Consider the following 18,746-nt stretch of genomic DNA (forward strand, 5'->3'; position numbering starts at 1 on the left):
TCCACCTGTCCTAGACCAAGTGAGCATAAATGGGGGGCTTGAGAAAAGATGGCTGGAGAAGGTTTGTGGTATGTTGCTCTAAATTGTGTCGCTGATGGGAGTTGGGGGTGGTAGGCTGGGGGGAGTACAAGAGAGTACTGGGATAGGATGTGAACGTTTATTCCGTTTTATTCCCTCAAACTGTGTCTTCCTATCACAGGAAGAAAAAACTTGATATCTAAGAGATTTGCCACACTTCCTGCTTCCAGCCAACCATTCACAGAGAGGTGTTGGCATTGGGCCTAGGAGGGCTGAAAGGAAAGATGGGCTCCCCTCTGCTGTTAGTGCATCTGGCAGCCCTTCAAGCATACGCAGGTGTAGATCACAAGTTCTTCAGTTGGTACAGCCCTTTTGTTCTACTCTGAGGGCCTGAAGTTCTTCAGTTGGTACAGCCCTTTCGTTCTACTCTGAGGGCCTGAGGGAGTAAACAGATGCTGAGAAGGGCTTTTCTTGGTTTTGAACCTGGCCTTCTGACCTGCAAGGAAGTGTGTTTGCGACCATCTCTCAGCGTGTGTGCCTCTGTAGCTCGGGCAGAGGATGAAGTGCTTTCATCTCATGCTCCCAAGCTGACCGTTTTGGTCGTGAGGAAAGCAGAGGGATCCAGGAGAGTGCTGCATCAGGGAAGAAGAAATTGGAAGCAGACCAACCAGGGAAGGCATCTTTCATGCACAGACATATTTTCCTAGCATCTTTCTCCTCTGCACCCACTCTTTATAATCTACCCTACAGCTTTCTAGTAGAATGCCTTGTTCGATCTTGCAGTTGACATGTAGCAAAATCAGTGTCTTAAAAGTCTGTATGTTTACGGTAAAGAAGTAACTGTTTAAATATCACCCTTGGGATATTTGAATACAGAAACAGAGAAGCAGGCTGCCTCTTTGGGATGAATGGGCTGATGTCAAGCATTTGAACTTTAAAAAATTAGCCACTGGACACTGAAACACTTTTATTTTCCAAATCGTGTGTTTTGAAATTTAATGTGTTTTACGTAATTTCATGAGTGTCAGTTCTGCCAAATATAAACTTTCATGATGATAGGGAAAAAAATGAATATATGTGAGGTTTCCTTGGTCATTTTACTGTTTGACTGTAATTCATCGTGTTAGAAAAATATGTTTTATTTTTGATAAGTTGCTCTACCATCTGCCATTTTTTTCATAGTAACCCAGTCTAAAGTTGGTGAAACCAAGGCAAAGTGATTTTGTACTATCAGTGTGAAAATGAGAGCTAAAATGTATTTCCAGTTATTAGCTCATTCTTAATTCATGAATGTCACATTTCTTCTGATAAGTCATTCTGGGTCAGATAATATGAAATCAGATTGTCTTTACTGAAACCTAATAGTCTGTTGTGCTGGGAATAGTTAAAATCTGTCCTGATTATTTGTCTCAAGCATCAGATACAGTGTTTTAAAAACATAGATCAGAAAAGAAAATGAAAATAAATGAGATGAAATTTAACCTAAAAGTTTACAAATGTATCATATTTGAGAGTTTTAAAAATGAAATCATGTATATATTACAATGCAGCTTAACTTATTGGCTATTTGTTCTTCTCCCCATTTAACAGAAGAAGACATTCTCTCTTTTTTCTTTTAATGTCACACGTTCATCCTCCATGCCTACTCTGTAAATTCAAAGCAATGGCAATTTAAATAACATCATTTAACTAAGGTTGACAGGTGTAAAACTGAGCTATGAACTTTGTGAAACTCATAATACTATTTAAATGCAAAGTGTTTTTGTAATTGAACATCCCTATGGATTCAGCACCACATCTTGAAATCTTGACATCACCGGTTGACTTTTAAGACTTGCCCCCAGACCAAGTAGCTAAACAGATCCTGGGAAAGTTGATTGTGTTTCAGACAGCCACTCTTCTTGATCCAAAGGCGAGGGTCACTTACGATGAGGGCGCTCAATCGTGAACAGAGCCAAACCACACAATAGCCTGGTCGTGGTCCGGTGCACACAGGCTGGAATCATTTGCATATAGGGTGTTAAAAAATTAACAGACAAGACCATGGAGCTATGGACACTGGCACTGCACTGCTGCCTAACTGGTAGGGAATTGTGTGCACCCGTATTAAGCTGTAGTGCCTAACAGTCCAGAGACAAAAATGATCACAGGTCATGAGCTAGATTTGGCTTCTTAATAAACTATAGCAGTCTCCTGATAAACTTATTCTTCCACATGTGACCAGTCTCATGAATAAAGCCCTTTGTCTCTTCCCCTGCCCGGGCCGTGCCGTGCAGCATGCAAGATCTTAGTTCCCCGACCAGGGATGTTCCCTTGCCCCCTGCAGTGAAAGCGCAGAGTCTTAACCACTGGACTGCCAGGGAAGTCCCAAGTCCTTTGTCTTTTTAGTGTGAACAATATGGAAAGTGAACTGGATGCTTCTAATTCTAACTGGTCTTGCTAGTGTTGATATTTTATGTAAAATAAAATACAGGTTAACCTAGGAGCCTTAGTAACCATGTGTCAATAACTGACCTTTGTTGTAGGTAATCTGTGACTTTCATTTAAAGGAGTAGAAAAGAATTGCATGCTATGGTGGAAGGCTGCTTTTAAAGCTCTAAGAAGTAGCCCAGGCTTGTAGGATGTGGTGCATGTCATCTCTCATCCTGAATTTCCCATACGGCCACATCCAGATATATATATATATTTTTGTCTTGGTTTTGACACATTTTAAACATAATATCATTATCCTGAATTTTCCCTTCAAGTGGAAAAAATAGTAGAAACAGAAATACATCCTCTATAATAACAGACCTTCACTGAGTATCACCATGTATAAGACACTGTGTTGGCAATCACGGGAGCACAATGATAGGTCCTTCATTTTATTAAGATTTTGAGGGCCTATTCACTTTTACTAATAATTTTAAATTTTAATAATTTCACTATGTGTATTATTAATATTTTATGAAATATGTACATGATAATTTGTGTTTCTAGATATTTTAAATGGAAAACAACTGTTTGGCCTTATCTGAAAGGAAGAGTTACACCAAATGGAGTGATTGTATAGTGTAGGAAAATTTCCCTTAATGTTTTATATCTTGACGTGGGTAGTAGTTAAATAGCTGTTCACTTTATAATAAATTTGTTAAACTGTTCATATATGTATGTTATATTCTTTTCTGGTGGTCCATTATAATTTACAATGAAAAAGGAGTGGTGAAAAACGATTTCTTCAGCCTCAAAATTTCTCCTGGAGCAACGCCTGAAATTCCATTGTTATCAGTTAATTATTTTAGTTAATATTTGACTCTTCCTTTTTCTCTTTAAAATGGAACTATGGGACTTCCCTGGTGGTGCAGTGGTTAAGAATCCGCCTGCTAATGCGGGAGACGTGGGTTCGATCCCTGGTCCGGGAAGAACCCACATGCTGTGGAGCAACTAAGCCTGTGCACCACAACTACTGAAGCACATGCACTCTAGGGCCCGCGTGCCACAACTACTGAGCCCGTGTGCTGCAATCACTGAAGCCCACGCTCCTTGAGCCTGTGCTCCGCAACAACAGAAGCCACCACAATGAGAAGCCCGCGCACTGCAGCGAAGTGTAGCCCCTGCTCACCGCAACTAGAGAAAGCCTGTGCAACAACGACGACCCAATGGAGCCAAAAAAGAAAGGAACTATTCTGTGACTAATTAATACATGAAGACATGAGCCCTTTAGTGTGGTTGGTTTGTCAGATCACCTCTTCTCTCTAGTCCAAGAATCTGAGCTAACGTAGGAGGGATGGTTCTGGAAGGTGGGATGACTAGGGGAGGAAACATTTGGAAAAGGAAGGCAGTTAGTGCATGTCAGCAAAATGGAGTCAATAAACCTAGATGATGCATAACCATCGCTCTCACCTTTGTGGATTTCAGTAAGCAATATATAACCTAACTTAATTGCTTAGCTTTCTTCTTAAATGGTAGCATTATAAAAAAAAATCTCACTCATTTAACATAATTAGGACAATGGTTAAAATACAGTGTTTTAAAAATGTAGTTATTGGGACTTCCCTGGTGGAGCAGTGGTTAAGAATCCATCTGCCAATGCAGGCGACATGGGTTCGATCCCTGGTCTGGGAAGATCCCACGTGCTGCAGAGCAGCTAAGCCCATGTGCCACAACTACTGAGCCTGCGCTCTAGAGCCCACGAGCCACAGCTACAGAGCCCACGCACCGCAACTACTGAAGCCTGTGTGCCTAGAGCCCGTGCTCTGCAACAATAGAGAAGCCACCACAATGAGAAGCCCGTGCACCACAAAGAAGGGTGTCCTCCACTCGCCGCAACTAGAGACAAGCCCGTGCGCAGCAATGAAGACCCAACACAGCCGAAAATAAAATAAAATAAAATTTAAAAAGTAGTTATTACTTTTAAGTGCACATTTAGTAATATAAAGCTAATAAGTATTGCCTAATTAGGGCTTTTTAAGAACCCTACGTTCATGAATAGAATAGAGTAATTTATAGTTAAATATGAATATTATATGAATGGATACTTCAGAAGTGCTCCCACTGAGTTAAGGCTTGTAAGTAGCTTTTCTCCTTATAGTCTGTTTTCCTAGTAAGGCTTTTACACCATAGGCTTGTCCAGTTCACATAGCTATAGAGGAGGAAAATACATATAAACAGATTTTTTGGTTAGTACACTGTTTTGAATATAAAAGAGCCATAAATTAAATTGTATTACCCTATCTAGTTATGATGTGTATATGAGAGTTATATGACTAACATATATACCATTTTATGTTAGTAAAATAGTCTTGTCAGTCAAACAGTTTATTTTGAAGAAGCCTGTCTATGGTGTTTGTGAGTATCTGAGAGAGAGCTTGTGTGTGATTTTTTTCCCTGAAATTCTTTGGGAAAACCATAGATTTAGTGTTTGATGTCAAGAATTATGATTTAGATATTGTGAATAACCCAATGTTGGTTTCTTTAAGAAAAAACGCATGCATACATAGTTTGAAATTTTTCTATTTTAAGATAATGCTCAGTTTTTGATCTACCTGTTTATTAAGTTTTTGGAAGCTTTGGAAGGAAACCAGGTGAAGGTGATCAGGCAGCCTCACTTTCCCCAAGGTTGTTAGACTAAGACTGCTCAACAATATTATGGTTACCAGGTGGGAGAGGGAGGGACGGGTAAACTGGGAGATTGGGATTGACATATACACATTACTATATATAAAATAGATAACTAATAAGGACCTACTGTATAGCACAGGGAACTCTACTCAGTACTCTGTAATGAAAGAGTAGATATGTGTATATGTATAACTGATTCACTTTGCTGTACAGCAGAAAGTAACACAATATTGTAAATCAACTACACTCCAACAAAAAATAAACAAGCCACAAAACAAAAAGAAAAGACTGCTCAGCCTGGGAAATAGCCTTGGGTACATGAAGGTCCCTTACAGTATAAATTAGTAATACCTGCTGAAAACAATACCACATTTTAAAAACATGTATTCAGAACAATTAAAAATATGATGTTGGGGTAATTCTGTCTGGGGCACAAATGAATTAATCCCTCCTGCCACTGTCCCAGGGCCATACCACATGGAATTCCAGTTTTGAGAAGCAGCTCCATCTGAAATCTGCACCTGAAATTTTGGGAATCTGCCTAGGTGATTTTTATTAAGGGTTATGGCAAAATAGACAGTGACTGGCCACTCTGATGTCTGATAGCACATGGGGTTGTTCACGGGAGTTGGTTGTGTTCTATTTATTATACCTGGTGAAATTTTCCGTAGATCTCAATGTTATTGTTTTCTAATGCCTGGATTCTGAATGTTGCTCCCACATGAGCGTACCTTTAATGCCACATATCTTCAGGTTCACCTTTTCATTTCAGGGTTCCAGAATAGGAACAAAATGCAGATGTTGAATCCATGTCAAATTCCTTGTAATAATAGTTTTGGGAGCTCTTATTGGAAACCACTGTTTTCTTTCTGTGTTCAAGGTGTATGCCTTAATGTTTATCATTCCTGATGAGTAGCCAAACCTGCCTCCAAGTGTTCTGGAGGGAATGGCCAACTTTGGGGTGCTCACTTGTTTCTCTTGTTGTCTTTCAATGTTGGTTGCCCTTGAGAGAGAATTCTTCTCTTAGTTGGCTATTAAATATTCTTCTCATTGGACATTCTTTTTTTTTTTTTATAATATTTATTTATTTATTTATTTATTTTGGCTGCGCCAGGTCTTAGTTGCAGCATGTGAACTCTTAGTTGTGGCATGCATGCGGGATCTAGTTCCTCGACCAGGGATCGAACCCGGGCCCCCTGCATTGGGAGCACGGAGTCCTACCCACAGGACCACCAGGGAAGTCCCCTCATTGGACATTCTTTTCACTTCTAAAGAGTCTGTTTCTCCCAGTGGACCCTTAATTTAGACTGATTTTTGAGGATGAGATGCAGGTGGTCATGGAAGGCAGTGTATTGTGGTGGCTTAGAGCTAAGACTCAGGAGCCAGACTGCTGGGTTTTAAAGCTGCTCCCCGCCCCCCCAACTTATGAGCTGTGGGACCTTGGCAAAGTCCTGTTTTTCTTATCTTTAAAAATGGGGATAATATTAGTATCTACCTTAGAGGATTATTTTGAGGATTATATGATTAAAAAGACCCAGAAGTACTTGGGGCAGCACCAACACATGGTTAAGTGCTCAGTAAATATTAGCTCTTATTAGTATTACAGACTCACCTCACGACTCGAAAACCGTTAGGGGTGATTACTCTTTGGATTGAAGGACCTGATCCGTGGACATACAAGATGCCTTTCTGAGGAAGACGCACCTGCCTGCCACATGGTTAATTGAACAAGGGCTTCGGACATCCCCTCCCTGGTTTCCCCTGTGCCTCCCAGAGTGAGGGCCACGCCGCTAGAGAAAAGAAGACTACTCATCAGTGCTGCACATCTCACCCCTGCAGGCTTATCTGCCTCCCTCCCAAGAATGGGATCCAGACTTCCTGGATGGGCCCATCCGCTGCACTTTATTTGGATCATGATTTCCAACGTTGTGTCTGCTGGGGGCTCCCTCTGCTGGTTCATCTAGCGTGTATGCAAATCTGCGGAATAAAAGCTTTTCAAAAGTCAGTTTCAGACCTTAAGGGATATTTACATTAAAAAACACATTTGAAAACTTTTTTTTAATGTGAGCGATACAACTCACGTCTGTATTCCTCTGGTTTTGCCATTTGCCTTATGAGCTGGAATATTTTCAGGTTCAAAATATTTTGGGTCGGTTTGATTGAGAATGAGGGTTGTCATGGCCTGCCAAGAAACAGTAACTTTTTTCACAACGTAGTTATCAAGCACCGATTGGAATGGCTTACATTCCAATATAATAGTACTAAATATCTTAGATTCTTATTTTAACAGTTGATGTGGGGACTTTTTTAACTCTTCAAGTCTCTAAAGGTACCATTTTACAGTGGTGCCATAACCTAGACCCCTTTGGACATTGTTACGTTGAGGGCTTAGTACATTTCAGAAAATAGTAACTCAGATTTATTGGGCAATTCATTATGCATTTGGAATTAAAATTTATCAATACAATGTACCATGACGTCCCTAAAGTTACATTTAAAAATATGTTTTTGCTTCTTTGTGTTTCTCTGACCACTATCTCCTTTCTTTTCTTCTCCACTATCTCTTTCTTTCCCCTCTTTGCTACTAGGATCAGACAGCATAAATCGGGTAACTGCAAACATGGAAAATGGAGAAAATGAAGGAACAACTAAAATTATCGCACCTTCACCAATAAAAAGGTCAGTCGGTTAACTGAAAGGACACACCACTATATGCTGTCACAGAAATGCTTTTTTTTCTGTTGGCAAGGTTAAGAATCTTTTCACTCTGATAATTAACTAGTACTTTTGATGAAAAAAACTCTGTGGGCCAAAGAGTACTTTAAAATGCCAGTGAAATATAAAACATCAGGATATGTCCCTCTCATTTGAAGGAAATGCTCCTGCTGTCATAGCGTGATAAAGTCACAGATAGTGTGTGGTCTGCCTTCTCTGAGCAGAGTGAAAATTCCATGGGATTTTTTAAATGGCATGATATAATGGACTAACTCAGAGGGACCTGGGAAGTAAAGTAGATCATATTCACGTTCAATGTACTGCGTTCATTACAGCGATGCATTCAACTGTGGCCCTAGAAAGAGGATTTATAGCATTTAGAGGCACAGGGTTTCAGAAGGCAGTGATTGCATATGTATAAAGAGTCGTCATGGTCCTCTGCACCAATTTTCCCAGCAGCCTCCCCCAGCAGAAAGACCTTCTCTTAATATATTATGTGGATTGTTTCCCTGAAAGATCAGCCTTGTTCTCTGTTAAGACGCTCTTTCAGCATCACTTTTTCCTATCTCGAATTATGTTCATGGAACAGGATGTTACACATACAATAAGTAGCTTTCATCATCTCACTTCCTCTATAGAGACTGCTCCACATGCAGCATGGAGAAGTCCAAGCAGTCAGAAATACATGACCTTGAGAGACTTCTTAGATCATCTACTCCATCCTTCATTAGTAAATACTGGTGTTTTCATTCAACTGGGTTGTTGTTACTTGGAGGGATATAGTTTATGATTTCTCAGCAAAATAATTCTAAATTATGAAATTTCTCAGAGTTGCAGGGTGTCCCCAGGGTTTTGCCATCATTTTGTTTTGTTTAGTTATAGGACGCTCCCTGTACAGGTTTTCTTTTTGGAATGACAAGTTCTTTGCTTTTGCCTACACTTTCGTTTACTGTGCTTCCCTTAGTCAGCCTCACGGCTGTGGCTAGTGAGTCATCTTAATCTGTATGTACAGGATATGCTTATGGTAAGTCCAACATAAGAACAGTAATCTTGCATGAAATTCAGATCCCAAGGCTTTTTAGAATGTACAGGAGTTCAATCCCCTCTGTAACTGCATTCTTGCCAATAGGACTGATACCTGAAGGGCCGCCAAATTTTCCTACTCAAGTTCCAGATGAGAAATAGCTCAGTCAGTGAATGCAATTAATTTGCCCCCCAGGATTTCATTATTCTTTCGCTGCTCTCTCAATTTCCCTTTCATCTCCCTACTGCATTTCTCAATCTCCCTTTTCTCTTTTCTTTCTGATTTATTAAACACACTCAAACTCTCTACTGTTGTATTAAATCTACCATATTTCTTTTCCTCATTTCAAAAGTAAGGTTTTACTTTAGAAATTTGATCTTCCAAATATTTTTTAACCTTTATAAGAGTAATATGTTGCTCATATATAAGTAAAACATACCTACTATCTACTAATGCTCTGTTACGTGCCTTTGTCAAATATCTAATTTTTTAAGCTTATGTTGTATTAATTCCTATATGAATATAGTATGCTAGGGTACAAGTTTATTTTCATTTTTTGAAATGACCTTGTTATTTTCTCTCTCCTCTTTCTTGACTGTTACAAAGAACTCTGCTATGACTATATTCCAGGACCATTAAATAGAGGATTCCTCAAAAAGCCAGGGTTAAAAGTGGATTAAGAGTTAAGTAGATCTATCTTTTTCTGAAGTGGAGTCTCCCGGGGAAGTGAGAGGTGACACACCTCCCCTACTCCCCTGGTGACAGAAGAGTTCTGATGAATCCTTTCCTTGTGTCTCCCATGTGTTTCTAAAACAATTTGTTGGGATTGAATAACAACTCAGTTATATTTACATTCTTAGGGCAGAAAGATAATACTAGGTCAGGAAATAGCATTTGAAAGTCATTCTGATTTGGAAGGATGAAGCCAAGATATGGCAGAAGCTGGGGGCAGAGAAAGTCAGTTCCGGTAGCCTGAACCTGCCCAGAGCTGACCAGCCTGCATAGATTCAGACCCAAGGCCAAAGCCAGCGGTCTCTGACCACTGCTGAAAAGAGGGAGCCAGCTTCATGAGCCCAGATACTCAACTTTCCTTTCTCATCAGCCTCTTTTCTTCGCTTGCTGGTACCCTTTTTTCCTGTCCTGCAGGTGGACTCTTTAGAAAGGTTCTTAACAATTGATGACTTGGCATTTGGTTGACATAAAGAAGTAAAACTAGAAAGAAAGAAGGGGAAAAGAGATCCCCAGAGTACTGCTGGAAACAAGTATTTTTTTAAATTAAGGTAGCCACTTTATATTCTTTCTGGAATGAGTCACAGGTATAAATAAAAACACATTTTAAAACGTTTGTTAAATAATTTTACTGAAGAAATAAGTATGTGAGTTAATTTCCTTTTATTTTCTAGCTAATTAATTCCTTTTATTTTCTAGCTAATTTCTACACTCTTTTTGTTTTTTAATTAAAGCTTTAAGAAAGCAAAGAATGAAAACAGCCCTGTTACCCAAAGAAGCAAATCTCATGCGCCATGGGAAGAAAATGGCCCCCAGAGGTAAAGAGAATCATTGTTTTTATAAAGGAGAACAGTATAAAAGGGGTTAGCAATTGCAGCTTGTTAAATAATGGAATCCAACTGCTTTGTGGCTGGAGATGGCTAACCGTGGACAAGTCAGTCAGATTCCTACATCTGTGTGACCGAGAACTTCTGAAGTAGAGGTCAACAGGATGTGTCCTAACGTGAAACTTTCTCCTGGAAAGACAGAAAGGAAAATTTGTATATACTAAGAAACTGCCTGAAAGAGCATTAGGATGGCTTGGTGGTCATTAGAATATGCGAAATGACATATAAATGGTAATTTTCCCAATTTCATAGTTCTTGTAAAAACTTGAGTTGAAAACTATAGCTAATGAATAGTGCTTCTAGTAGACCTTTATTTCTAGAAATATAGAAATATTTAGTTTCTTTTGTTCACAACTACCATACCAGGAGCAGACCTGCATCATAACTTACTGGCCGTATAGTTACGGTGGTTCCAGGTCTGACCACACAGTGGTTCAGATTCTAGCTCTGCCTCTTTCCTAGCTACTCTACTTGGCTGCTTACTTAAACATTCTGTATTTCTGTTTTCTTTTCTGTTACATGGGTCTAATAATTGTACTTTGGTGATTAGGGTTGATCTGGAGAAAAGCTGAGATAATGAATATAAAGCCCTCAGCTCAGGCAGCACCTGGCATGTGGTGGTTTCATCATAAGTGTAGATTGTTGTTGTTATTGCCATCATTTGTGTGTGTTGATTTCTTACTGTTGAAGGCCAGTGAGACAAACCCGTTCTTGCAAAATGAAGATTTTTATGATTTGTTTACTTCTCTTTCCTTTCAAGAAATCTTGTCAGCAAAGAGAACCATGTGCCCATGATCCAGTATTCTCCAGGCAGTAAAAAATGTGCAGTCATGAACACTTCCCTAGATCCAGGTTAGGGTGTTGCTCCTCCAGGCCCTCTGCGGACATCATTGACCTTTCCTCTTCCACTCCAGCGGACTCTACAACTCCCCGAATGACCGCACGAAATCTCCCAAGTTCCCCTATGCGCGCCGCCGAAACCCCTCGTGTGGGAGCGACCATGACTCTGTACAGCCCACCAGGAGGAGGTAAGCTGAACGACCCTTGGTTTTAAATTCCCAACAGAAGCTCTGGATCCCAGCTGCATTTTAATCACAGGTTACTCTCATAGTATAATGATTGTTTGTCTCCCCATGGTAACAGAGAGCTTATGCTTTTGGCTTTTTTTTTAAACATCTTTATTAGAGTATAATTGCTTCACAATAAGGATGTATGTTTATGTTTTGTTTTTAATTGAGATAAAATAAGCTAGGGGTCCTGAAGCATTTCTCTTAAACAGCCAGAGTTTCAGAGAATAATTTCATAAAATATTGATGGGAACTCGCTTTCTGTATTGTAGTTAAGACTACATTTTGAAAAATGTATATAATGTATTTTGAGAATAGATATTATATAGTATATATAATATGTAGTGTATATAATATATATTGTATAATGATACATGTTAATATATAGAAGATTTAAATGTTTTGATCTGAGAAGATAGGTTTATGTTTAGAGAGAAATCTCTTAGTGGAGACTGAGTGCTTAGCTCTCAGGACTGATATTGTTGCTTAAACTTGAGTAAAACCCCTTTCAAAGAACAGAGAAAATGAATCCTGTTACCTTTTACCCAGCAGGTCACATTGTTTGTGTGATTATATTTGCGTGTGTGTACTTAACTAAAAAAAAAATCATATCTAGCAGTTTTGGACTGTCGTCTCTGCAAAGCAGCCTGGGCAATATGATAGGTCCAAGAGAGGAAGACCTAGAAATCACTTACCAGAGAAACTCATTTCACTCCTACCTGACGGGGTAGGAGTGTTTTACTTCGTGTACCTACATAAATGGTATTTTATAAGTGACTTATAATTATGAGAAGTTCAGGTCGTGTATTCAGATAACTGTCAAGGTTCTTTTTGTATACACTGTAGATTTAGAAAGCAGAAGCCCTTCTCTTTTCTCTGCCCTTGTTCGTACTCACTTGCTGGTCCATCCCTGTTTGATGTCTTCTACGTCTGCCAGTTTCCCAGGGTCTTCATCCCCAGCTTTCTCAAACCAGGTCCAACTTCACTGAAATCCTTTGGTGATTAAGAAGGGAAAGGTCATCACCTTCACCTAGTAGGACTGAGAAGGGGGAGCTGGATCGTGAGCAACACGATTAGATAGAATAATGGAAAAATAGCTTCCATTTACCATGTTCCAAGTACTGAGCAGATTACTTGCTATGTGTTATCTCATTTAATCCTTATGATACCCCTATAGAAATTGGTGTATATATCATTCAGGCACTAGGCGTTTCCAGCAGAGAGGGATTAATGCAGGGATTGGTACACAAACGTGGGCAGGACTGAAGGAGCAGAAGGCAGAGAGTGGTGCACGTCTGCGACCTGGACACTGTGCGGCCAGGAGTAAGAGGAGAGACGGGGTGTCACCCAGAGAGTCAAGGCTGCTTCCGCCTTTCAGCTGGCCCTCGGGTGCCTGTACTTGCTGCTGGCACTGCCGGGGGCTCTGCCACTGTAGGAGTGACTCTTGCTGCCACTGCTAGAGGTACCACCGCCATAGCTAACACTGTGGAACCCCCAGTTGTAAGGAGTGCAACAGTGGGTGCCACAGGTGCTGCTAGAAGCAAAATCACTTGCCCTTTCCTCCTGCCTTCAAATCTCTCCTGAGTGCCTAAGTGGCAAAGGAATCCAGGAAGATGTGATATTAAGGCCTCCAGTCTTGGCAATACAGGGGACATTAGCGGTGGGTCCAGATGGGACTGAGAACCGATGGAAAATCCCTGGCCCAGCATTATTATCTCACTTTTACAGATGAGAAAACAGGCTTGGGGAGAAAATGGTAGCTGTTCCTTGTGGGTAACTGTTCCAGTCTAGAAGTGGATCCAGGTCTGTACATCTGAAAAAGGCAGGGATAATGAGTCATCACTTAAGGCAGGGGAATAGATTTTCTGCCCTCCTTCCCTACCAACAATTGGTTCATCTTGGACAACACTTAAAACCAAGGCAACATCACTGGGAAACACTTTAAAGTGTATTTGTGTGTATATATGTGTTGAGGGGATGTGGGTAGTGGGAACTGCTAAATATATTAAGAATTTGGCACTGTTTGATTGTTAAATAGATAGGTTTTTATAGTTTTTCATCCTAAATTATTAGTGTACGTTTTCAGCATTCCCTAAATAAAATAATTACACACACTGAGCAGATGGTCATTTTTATTTTAATATGCTTGAAAATGAATTTATCAAGTTTTTACATTATTTGTAAAAATTTACATTTTTTTCCCCCGAACAAATTGCTTGAAATAGTCGGGAGCACACATATTCCCAAATCCAGACTTAATGACTTTTTTACTGAGATACGTTTTCTGCTGGCTTCCTGTGAAATACAGAGAAGTAATTGTGGTGCGTGGACAGAGGATCCTTTCATTGGCACCATCCAGAGGAAAGGCTTTTGATTTTATAGAGAGTCTTTTTGTCTGAGCATCAGGGCCTCTGTCTGGTTCCGTGTGGTACTTGAAAGGTCTCTTATTGGGCATGTGTGTTTTGAGGAGACTAGACGTTGCGGCATGTTGGTATAAAGAGCTAGAGCTCATTCTTTGTTTCTTTCCCCTCTAAATGCCCTATAATTGCCCTGTCCTTCTCAGTCTTGTTTTATTTTCACACATATTTACCTTGCCCTTGAGCACAAATCCCTGCATAGCTGGATGAACTCTGACATTTAAAACCGAGATTTGTCATCAGCATGGAGAAATCTCAAGGACTTAAATTTAAGAATAGAAAATTCTATTTTGCAGTGCATGGCCAGGATAACATATTTTGAAAAACATATCAAAATTTTCTATTTTGCCAGTTGTTTGTCATTAAATGGATAAATCTATCAAATTCTGGCTGAGTCTAGAACACTGATCCTTAACCTTTTTTGGGTGATAAAACTCTCTGAGAATCTGATGAAATGTTGGATTCATTCCGGAGGAGGAAAAAGTACTTAATTAAATACATGTACAAATTTTCATAGACTATTTCAAGGTTCATGGAGACCCTGAAGCCTGCTTGTTTAAGCAGTCCTGTTCTAGAAGAAGAAGGCTAGCATACTTCCTAGCCAGTACAAGTTATTTTCACCCCTGTCCATTTTCACACTCAGAAATGTTAATTAGTGCCTACTTTATGCCAGGCACTGTGTTAAACAGCACTAGAGAAAGTCCCTGCCCTTTGGGAGCTTACAATTTGGGGAAGAAATACACGAATCACACAAATGCCTATGCAGTTATAACTTTTCTGTGTCCTTGAGTGGGGAGTTAATAGGGTGCTTAGAGGGATTTATAAGAACTTGTTATTGTAACCTAACATGTCTCCAGAAAAGTACACATATCACAGGTATAACAGCTTGATAAATTTTAACAAACCAAACACTTGTGTAACCAGCACCAATAGGGGAAGTTTTGCTGAGTCCTTGAGTCAAGGAGGTCGGGGAAGTGTTCCCTGAGGTTGGATTCTTGAGCTGGGTGCTGAGGCCAGAGCAGGCAAGAAGAGGAAAGATCATTCCAGGAACGGGGGCAACATATTCAGGGGCCTTGGGATGGAACAGAGTGGGGAGCAAGGCTGAAAAGCCAGTGTTGCTCAAGCACTGAGTGAACAGAAATGTGTTGGAAATGAGCCCAGAGAGAAAGATGAGGCCAGATCTCAAAGGACACCTGGAGGGCTTCTCTGGTGGCGCAGTGGTTGAGAGTCCGCCTGCCGATGCAGGGGACACGGGTTCGTGCCCCGGTCCGGGAAGATCCCACATGCCGCGGAGCAGCTGGGCCTGTGAGCCATGGCCGCTGAGCCTGCACATCCGGAGCCTGTGCTCCGCAATGGGAGAGGCCACAACAGTGAGAGGCCTGCGAACCGCAAAAAAAAAAAAAAAAAGACACCTGGACTTTGTTAAGGATTTTGGTCACTAGACCAGTGGTTTTTCTAAGGGGGTGATACCACAGTTGCATTTGTATTGGGTAAAGGTGATCCCTACTGTCCTGTAGAGAGAAGGTAGGAGAAGGTAGTAGGGGAAATAGATGAGGCAGCATATGAGTCCTGGCGAGAGAGAATGGGAGCTTGCGCTAAGGTGGTGATGTGGAGATATAAGGAAGTGAATTGTTTTGAGACCCTGTAGGAGGTAAAAGCAGTGGGACTAGAAGGACCAAAATGAGGGGTGAAGGAGTGACAGATGTCAAGAATGAGTCCGGGCTTGTGCAATTTCATGGATTGAGGTGTGATGCACTGAAATAAGAGCCACCTGGACATTACAGGCTCAAAAAGGATAGCTCTGAGTTTGGTTGTTGATAAGTTGAATTTGTGGTACCTTTGAGACGTCCACATGCATGATTTACATGGATTGTTGGATATAAGTCAGGAGCTAGATTAGCCATCTGGACTGAAATATAGATTTCTCGTAGGTGTTAGTTGAAATATGAAATAGAACTGAGGCTGTCTAGATAGACAGTATGGATAGAATGCAAAGACAAAGCCAGTGATAGAGCTGTGAGAAACTTTAGCATTTATTTGCTATAGTTGAAGAGGATTAATTTGTAAAAGAGTTAGAGAAATTTTGTCCCTGTGAAAAATGAAGAGAGTGAAAAATCTGGTTACTAAATAGCTTCCGTCTCTCTTCATTCCCAGACTGCTAGAAGCCAAGCTTGTATCTCCTAGGCATGAAATTAGAAAATCTCACTGTAGGATATGGACAGATACTAGGGGAAAGGCCTACAGATAGCAGCTTTCAAAGGATCCTCCAATGAAATGGTTGAGACTACCCATTTTACTTAGCTCCACATTGCAGTGAGGCCATCAGTTAACATGCACTGCACCATCCAGAGGGTTCCAGTCTTTTTAGTGCCTAATGCTTAAATACGAAGAGAGCCATAATCACCTGGCACTTGAGGATAGCATCTCTTTGGAAAGACAGAGACTGAACCAACAATTAGGAGTACACGTGTGGGAGCTCACAGGAAATAGAGACAATATAAGAAACAAAGAAAAATTTCTAAAAAAGTTTATTATCTTTAGAAAAGTGAAAACTGTGGTATTGAAAGGAAAGAGTGCATAAGAGTTTTCAGATTTTAAATTCGTGGGGTAGAATTTTCCATAATTAATAGAAGGTTTGGAAGATAAAGTTAAGGAAATCTTTCCCAAAGTAGAACCAAAACAAAACAAAACAAATCCATGGAAATAAGGATTAAAAATGATCGAACCCGGATATCAATCATTTGACTAATAAAATTTCTAAGGGAAAAAAGACAAAAATTGCAGGAGAGGAAACTATTAAAGAAATAGTAAATACAAAAAAAAAAAAAAAGAAATAGTACAAGAAAATATCCTAGAACGGAATGATTTAACTCTATAGAGAGAACCCACTGAGTATTTGTCATACTAGATTGAAAAATTAGATCCATACCAAGACCATTAAATTTCAAAACATTATAGATTAAGAAAGAATTTTTAAAACTTGGTGTCGGGGAGGAAAATGGGAGAGAAAAGAAAGTCCATGCACGAATGGTGACAAATCAGAATCATGGCATTGGGCTGCTTAACAGCAAATGCAGGGAAAGAAGATAACGAGGCATTGCCTTCAAAATGCTGAAGGAAGATTATTTTCAATTTAGGATTCTGTGCCTAGATAAACCATAATTGTATGTGTAGAATAAAGACATTGTCAGAAATTTCAGCTCTCAAAACAAAAAAAAATAATGTACCTGCCACGCAGTTTTCTCTGTCAATAAGTTCCACCAAAACCAAGACAAGAGGCCATGAGACCTGGAAATATGGGAACCATCCAACAGAAGCAAAAGGAATTCCCTGGTTCATGGTGAAGAGAGTTAATCAAAGTGACATTTGTGCAGCAGTACTAGACAGCAGGCTATTCAGATATGAGCAGGAGGGCAGAGGGCTCCAGGAGGGATATACATGTAACTTGCAGATTATCTGAGTATTCGTGCATCTCAGGAGGAGCTTTGCAGTTTTCTCAGAGTTGGGATGAAGAGTCAGTGAGAAGCACAAGGAAAGCTAAGCAGCTGATAGGTATGTAGAAAACTTGGCAGTTATCATCGCTAAGAAAAACTTAAACCCATACAAGAATGGAATTGTGTTCCGAAACACTGTTTAGATCGTCTGTGAACAATACTTATATAATTGTGTTTACATATCAGTGTTATGTTATTTGATATAATTATGTTAGGAAAATGGGAGAATGAAAGTCGTGAATGTGGCCTTAAAGAGCCATGTCTGCCCTGACTGGAGTGCAAAGGCACGTGTAACAAAGGGTAAGGAAATGGAGACCAAAGGGCATAGACACCTCTCTCAAGAAGTGTGGCTTTGAAGGAGAGAGGAGAGACTGGGCAGGAAATCACGGGTGATGTGGAGTCAAAGTAGGTATGTGTATGTCTAAATAGGAGAGACTTGAGAATGTTGAAAAGCTGGTAAAAGAATTTGCTAGGAGGACAAGTTGAATATATGTGAGCTATAGGAGGGTAGTTAATGACAGTCACTGAGTAGGTAAGAGGTGATGGGACCCACACGGCACAGGTGAAGGGACTGACCTTAATTATAAGGACAGTTCGTAAATAAGAGAGGGAGATGTTGGTCAGTTTTATTTTCGGTAACAGGAAGAGGAAAGAGTTCCCATCTGATGGCTGGCTCCTTTTCACTTTGGAAGGAGAACACAAAGTCATCTGCTGAAGCAGTAGAGGGTTGCGAGGTGAAAAGAGTTTGAAGAGTACTTAGATCAGAGAAAGGTGGTAGGATTGCTGGGTCATGTTGTAGATCTACTTGAGGTTATGCAAATGGATTTGTAGTGTAGCTAATATGCCCTTTTACGTAACTTCATCCGGCACTGCTCGGCCAGCTTTTGCCGGCTGGCTCAGAGAACCTGGAGAGTTGGATTCACCCATACTTGGGGTTTTGACAAAAAGACTGAACAAAAAACAGAGTTGGAGGAAGTTTCGAGTACTGGAATACATGTTATTGAGATGATGGAAATCTGCGCTGAGTCAGGGAGGGAACAAAAAAAGGTGAGGAACTGATGGAAATTTGCAAGGTCTATAGACAGATGGTACTACTGAGGTCAAAGAATGATAGAACAGAAGTCATTGAATAAGCAATAATAGTAATACTAATAATAGCCAGCATTTATTGAGTGCTGACAGTGGGCCGGGTCCTACTCTGTGCATTTTAAATATATTAATTCATTTTATCCTCATAACAACCCTGTGTGGGAAGTATTATTAAAACTGAGGCTCAGTAGAGAAGTAATTTGTTT

At 40.2% G+C, this 18,746-nt stretch overlaps 1 protein-coding gene across 7 annotated transcripts in view; it reads left to right on the forward strand.

Annotated features, from left to right (window-relative positions):
- The window catches only part of EPB41L4A (erythrocyte membrane protein band 4.1 like 4A), a 259,288-nt gene that overhangs the window by 202,269 nt on the left and 38,273 nt on the right, over positions 1-18,746 (forward strand). For all 7 annotated transcript variants that reach the window (XM_019940833.3, XM_019940834.3, XM_019940835.3 and 4 more), the window contains 3 exons: positions 7,707-7,797; positions 10,321-10,404; positions 11,388-11,501. In XM_019940833.3, coding sequence (XP_019796392.1) covers positions 7,707-7,797; positions 10,321-10,404; positions 11,388-11,501 — 289 coding nt within the window. The remainder of the gene's footprint in view (positions 1-7,706; positions 7,798-10,320; positions 10,405-11,387; positions 11,502-18,746) is intronic.

This window comes from Tursiops truncatus, chromosome 3, assembly GCF_011762595.2.
Source record: "Tursiops truncatus isolate mTurTru1 chromosome 3, mTurTru1.mat.Y, whole genome shotgun sequence".
Taxonomy (NCBI): domain Eukaryota; kingdom Metazoa; phylum Chordata; class Mammalia; order Artiodactyla; family Delphinidae; genus Tursiops; species Tursiops truncatus.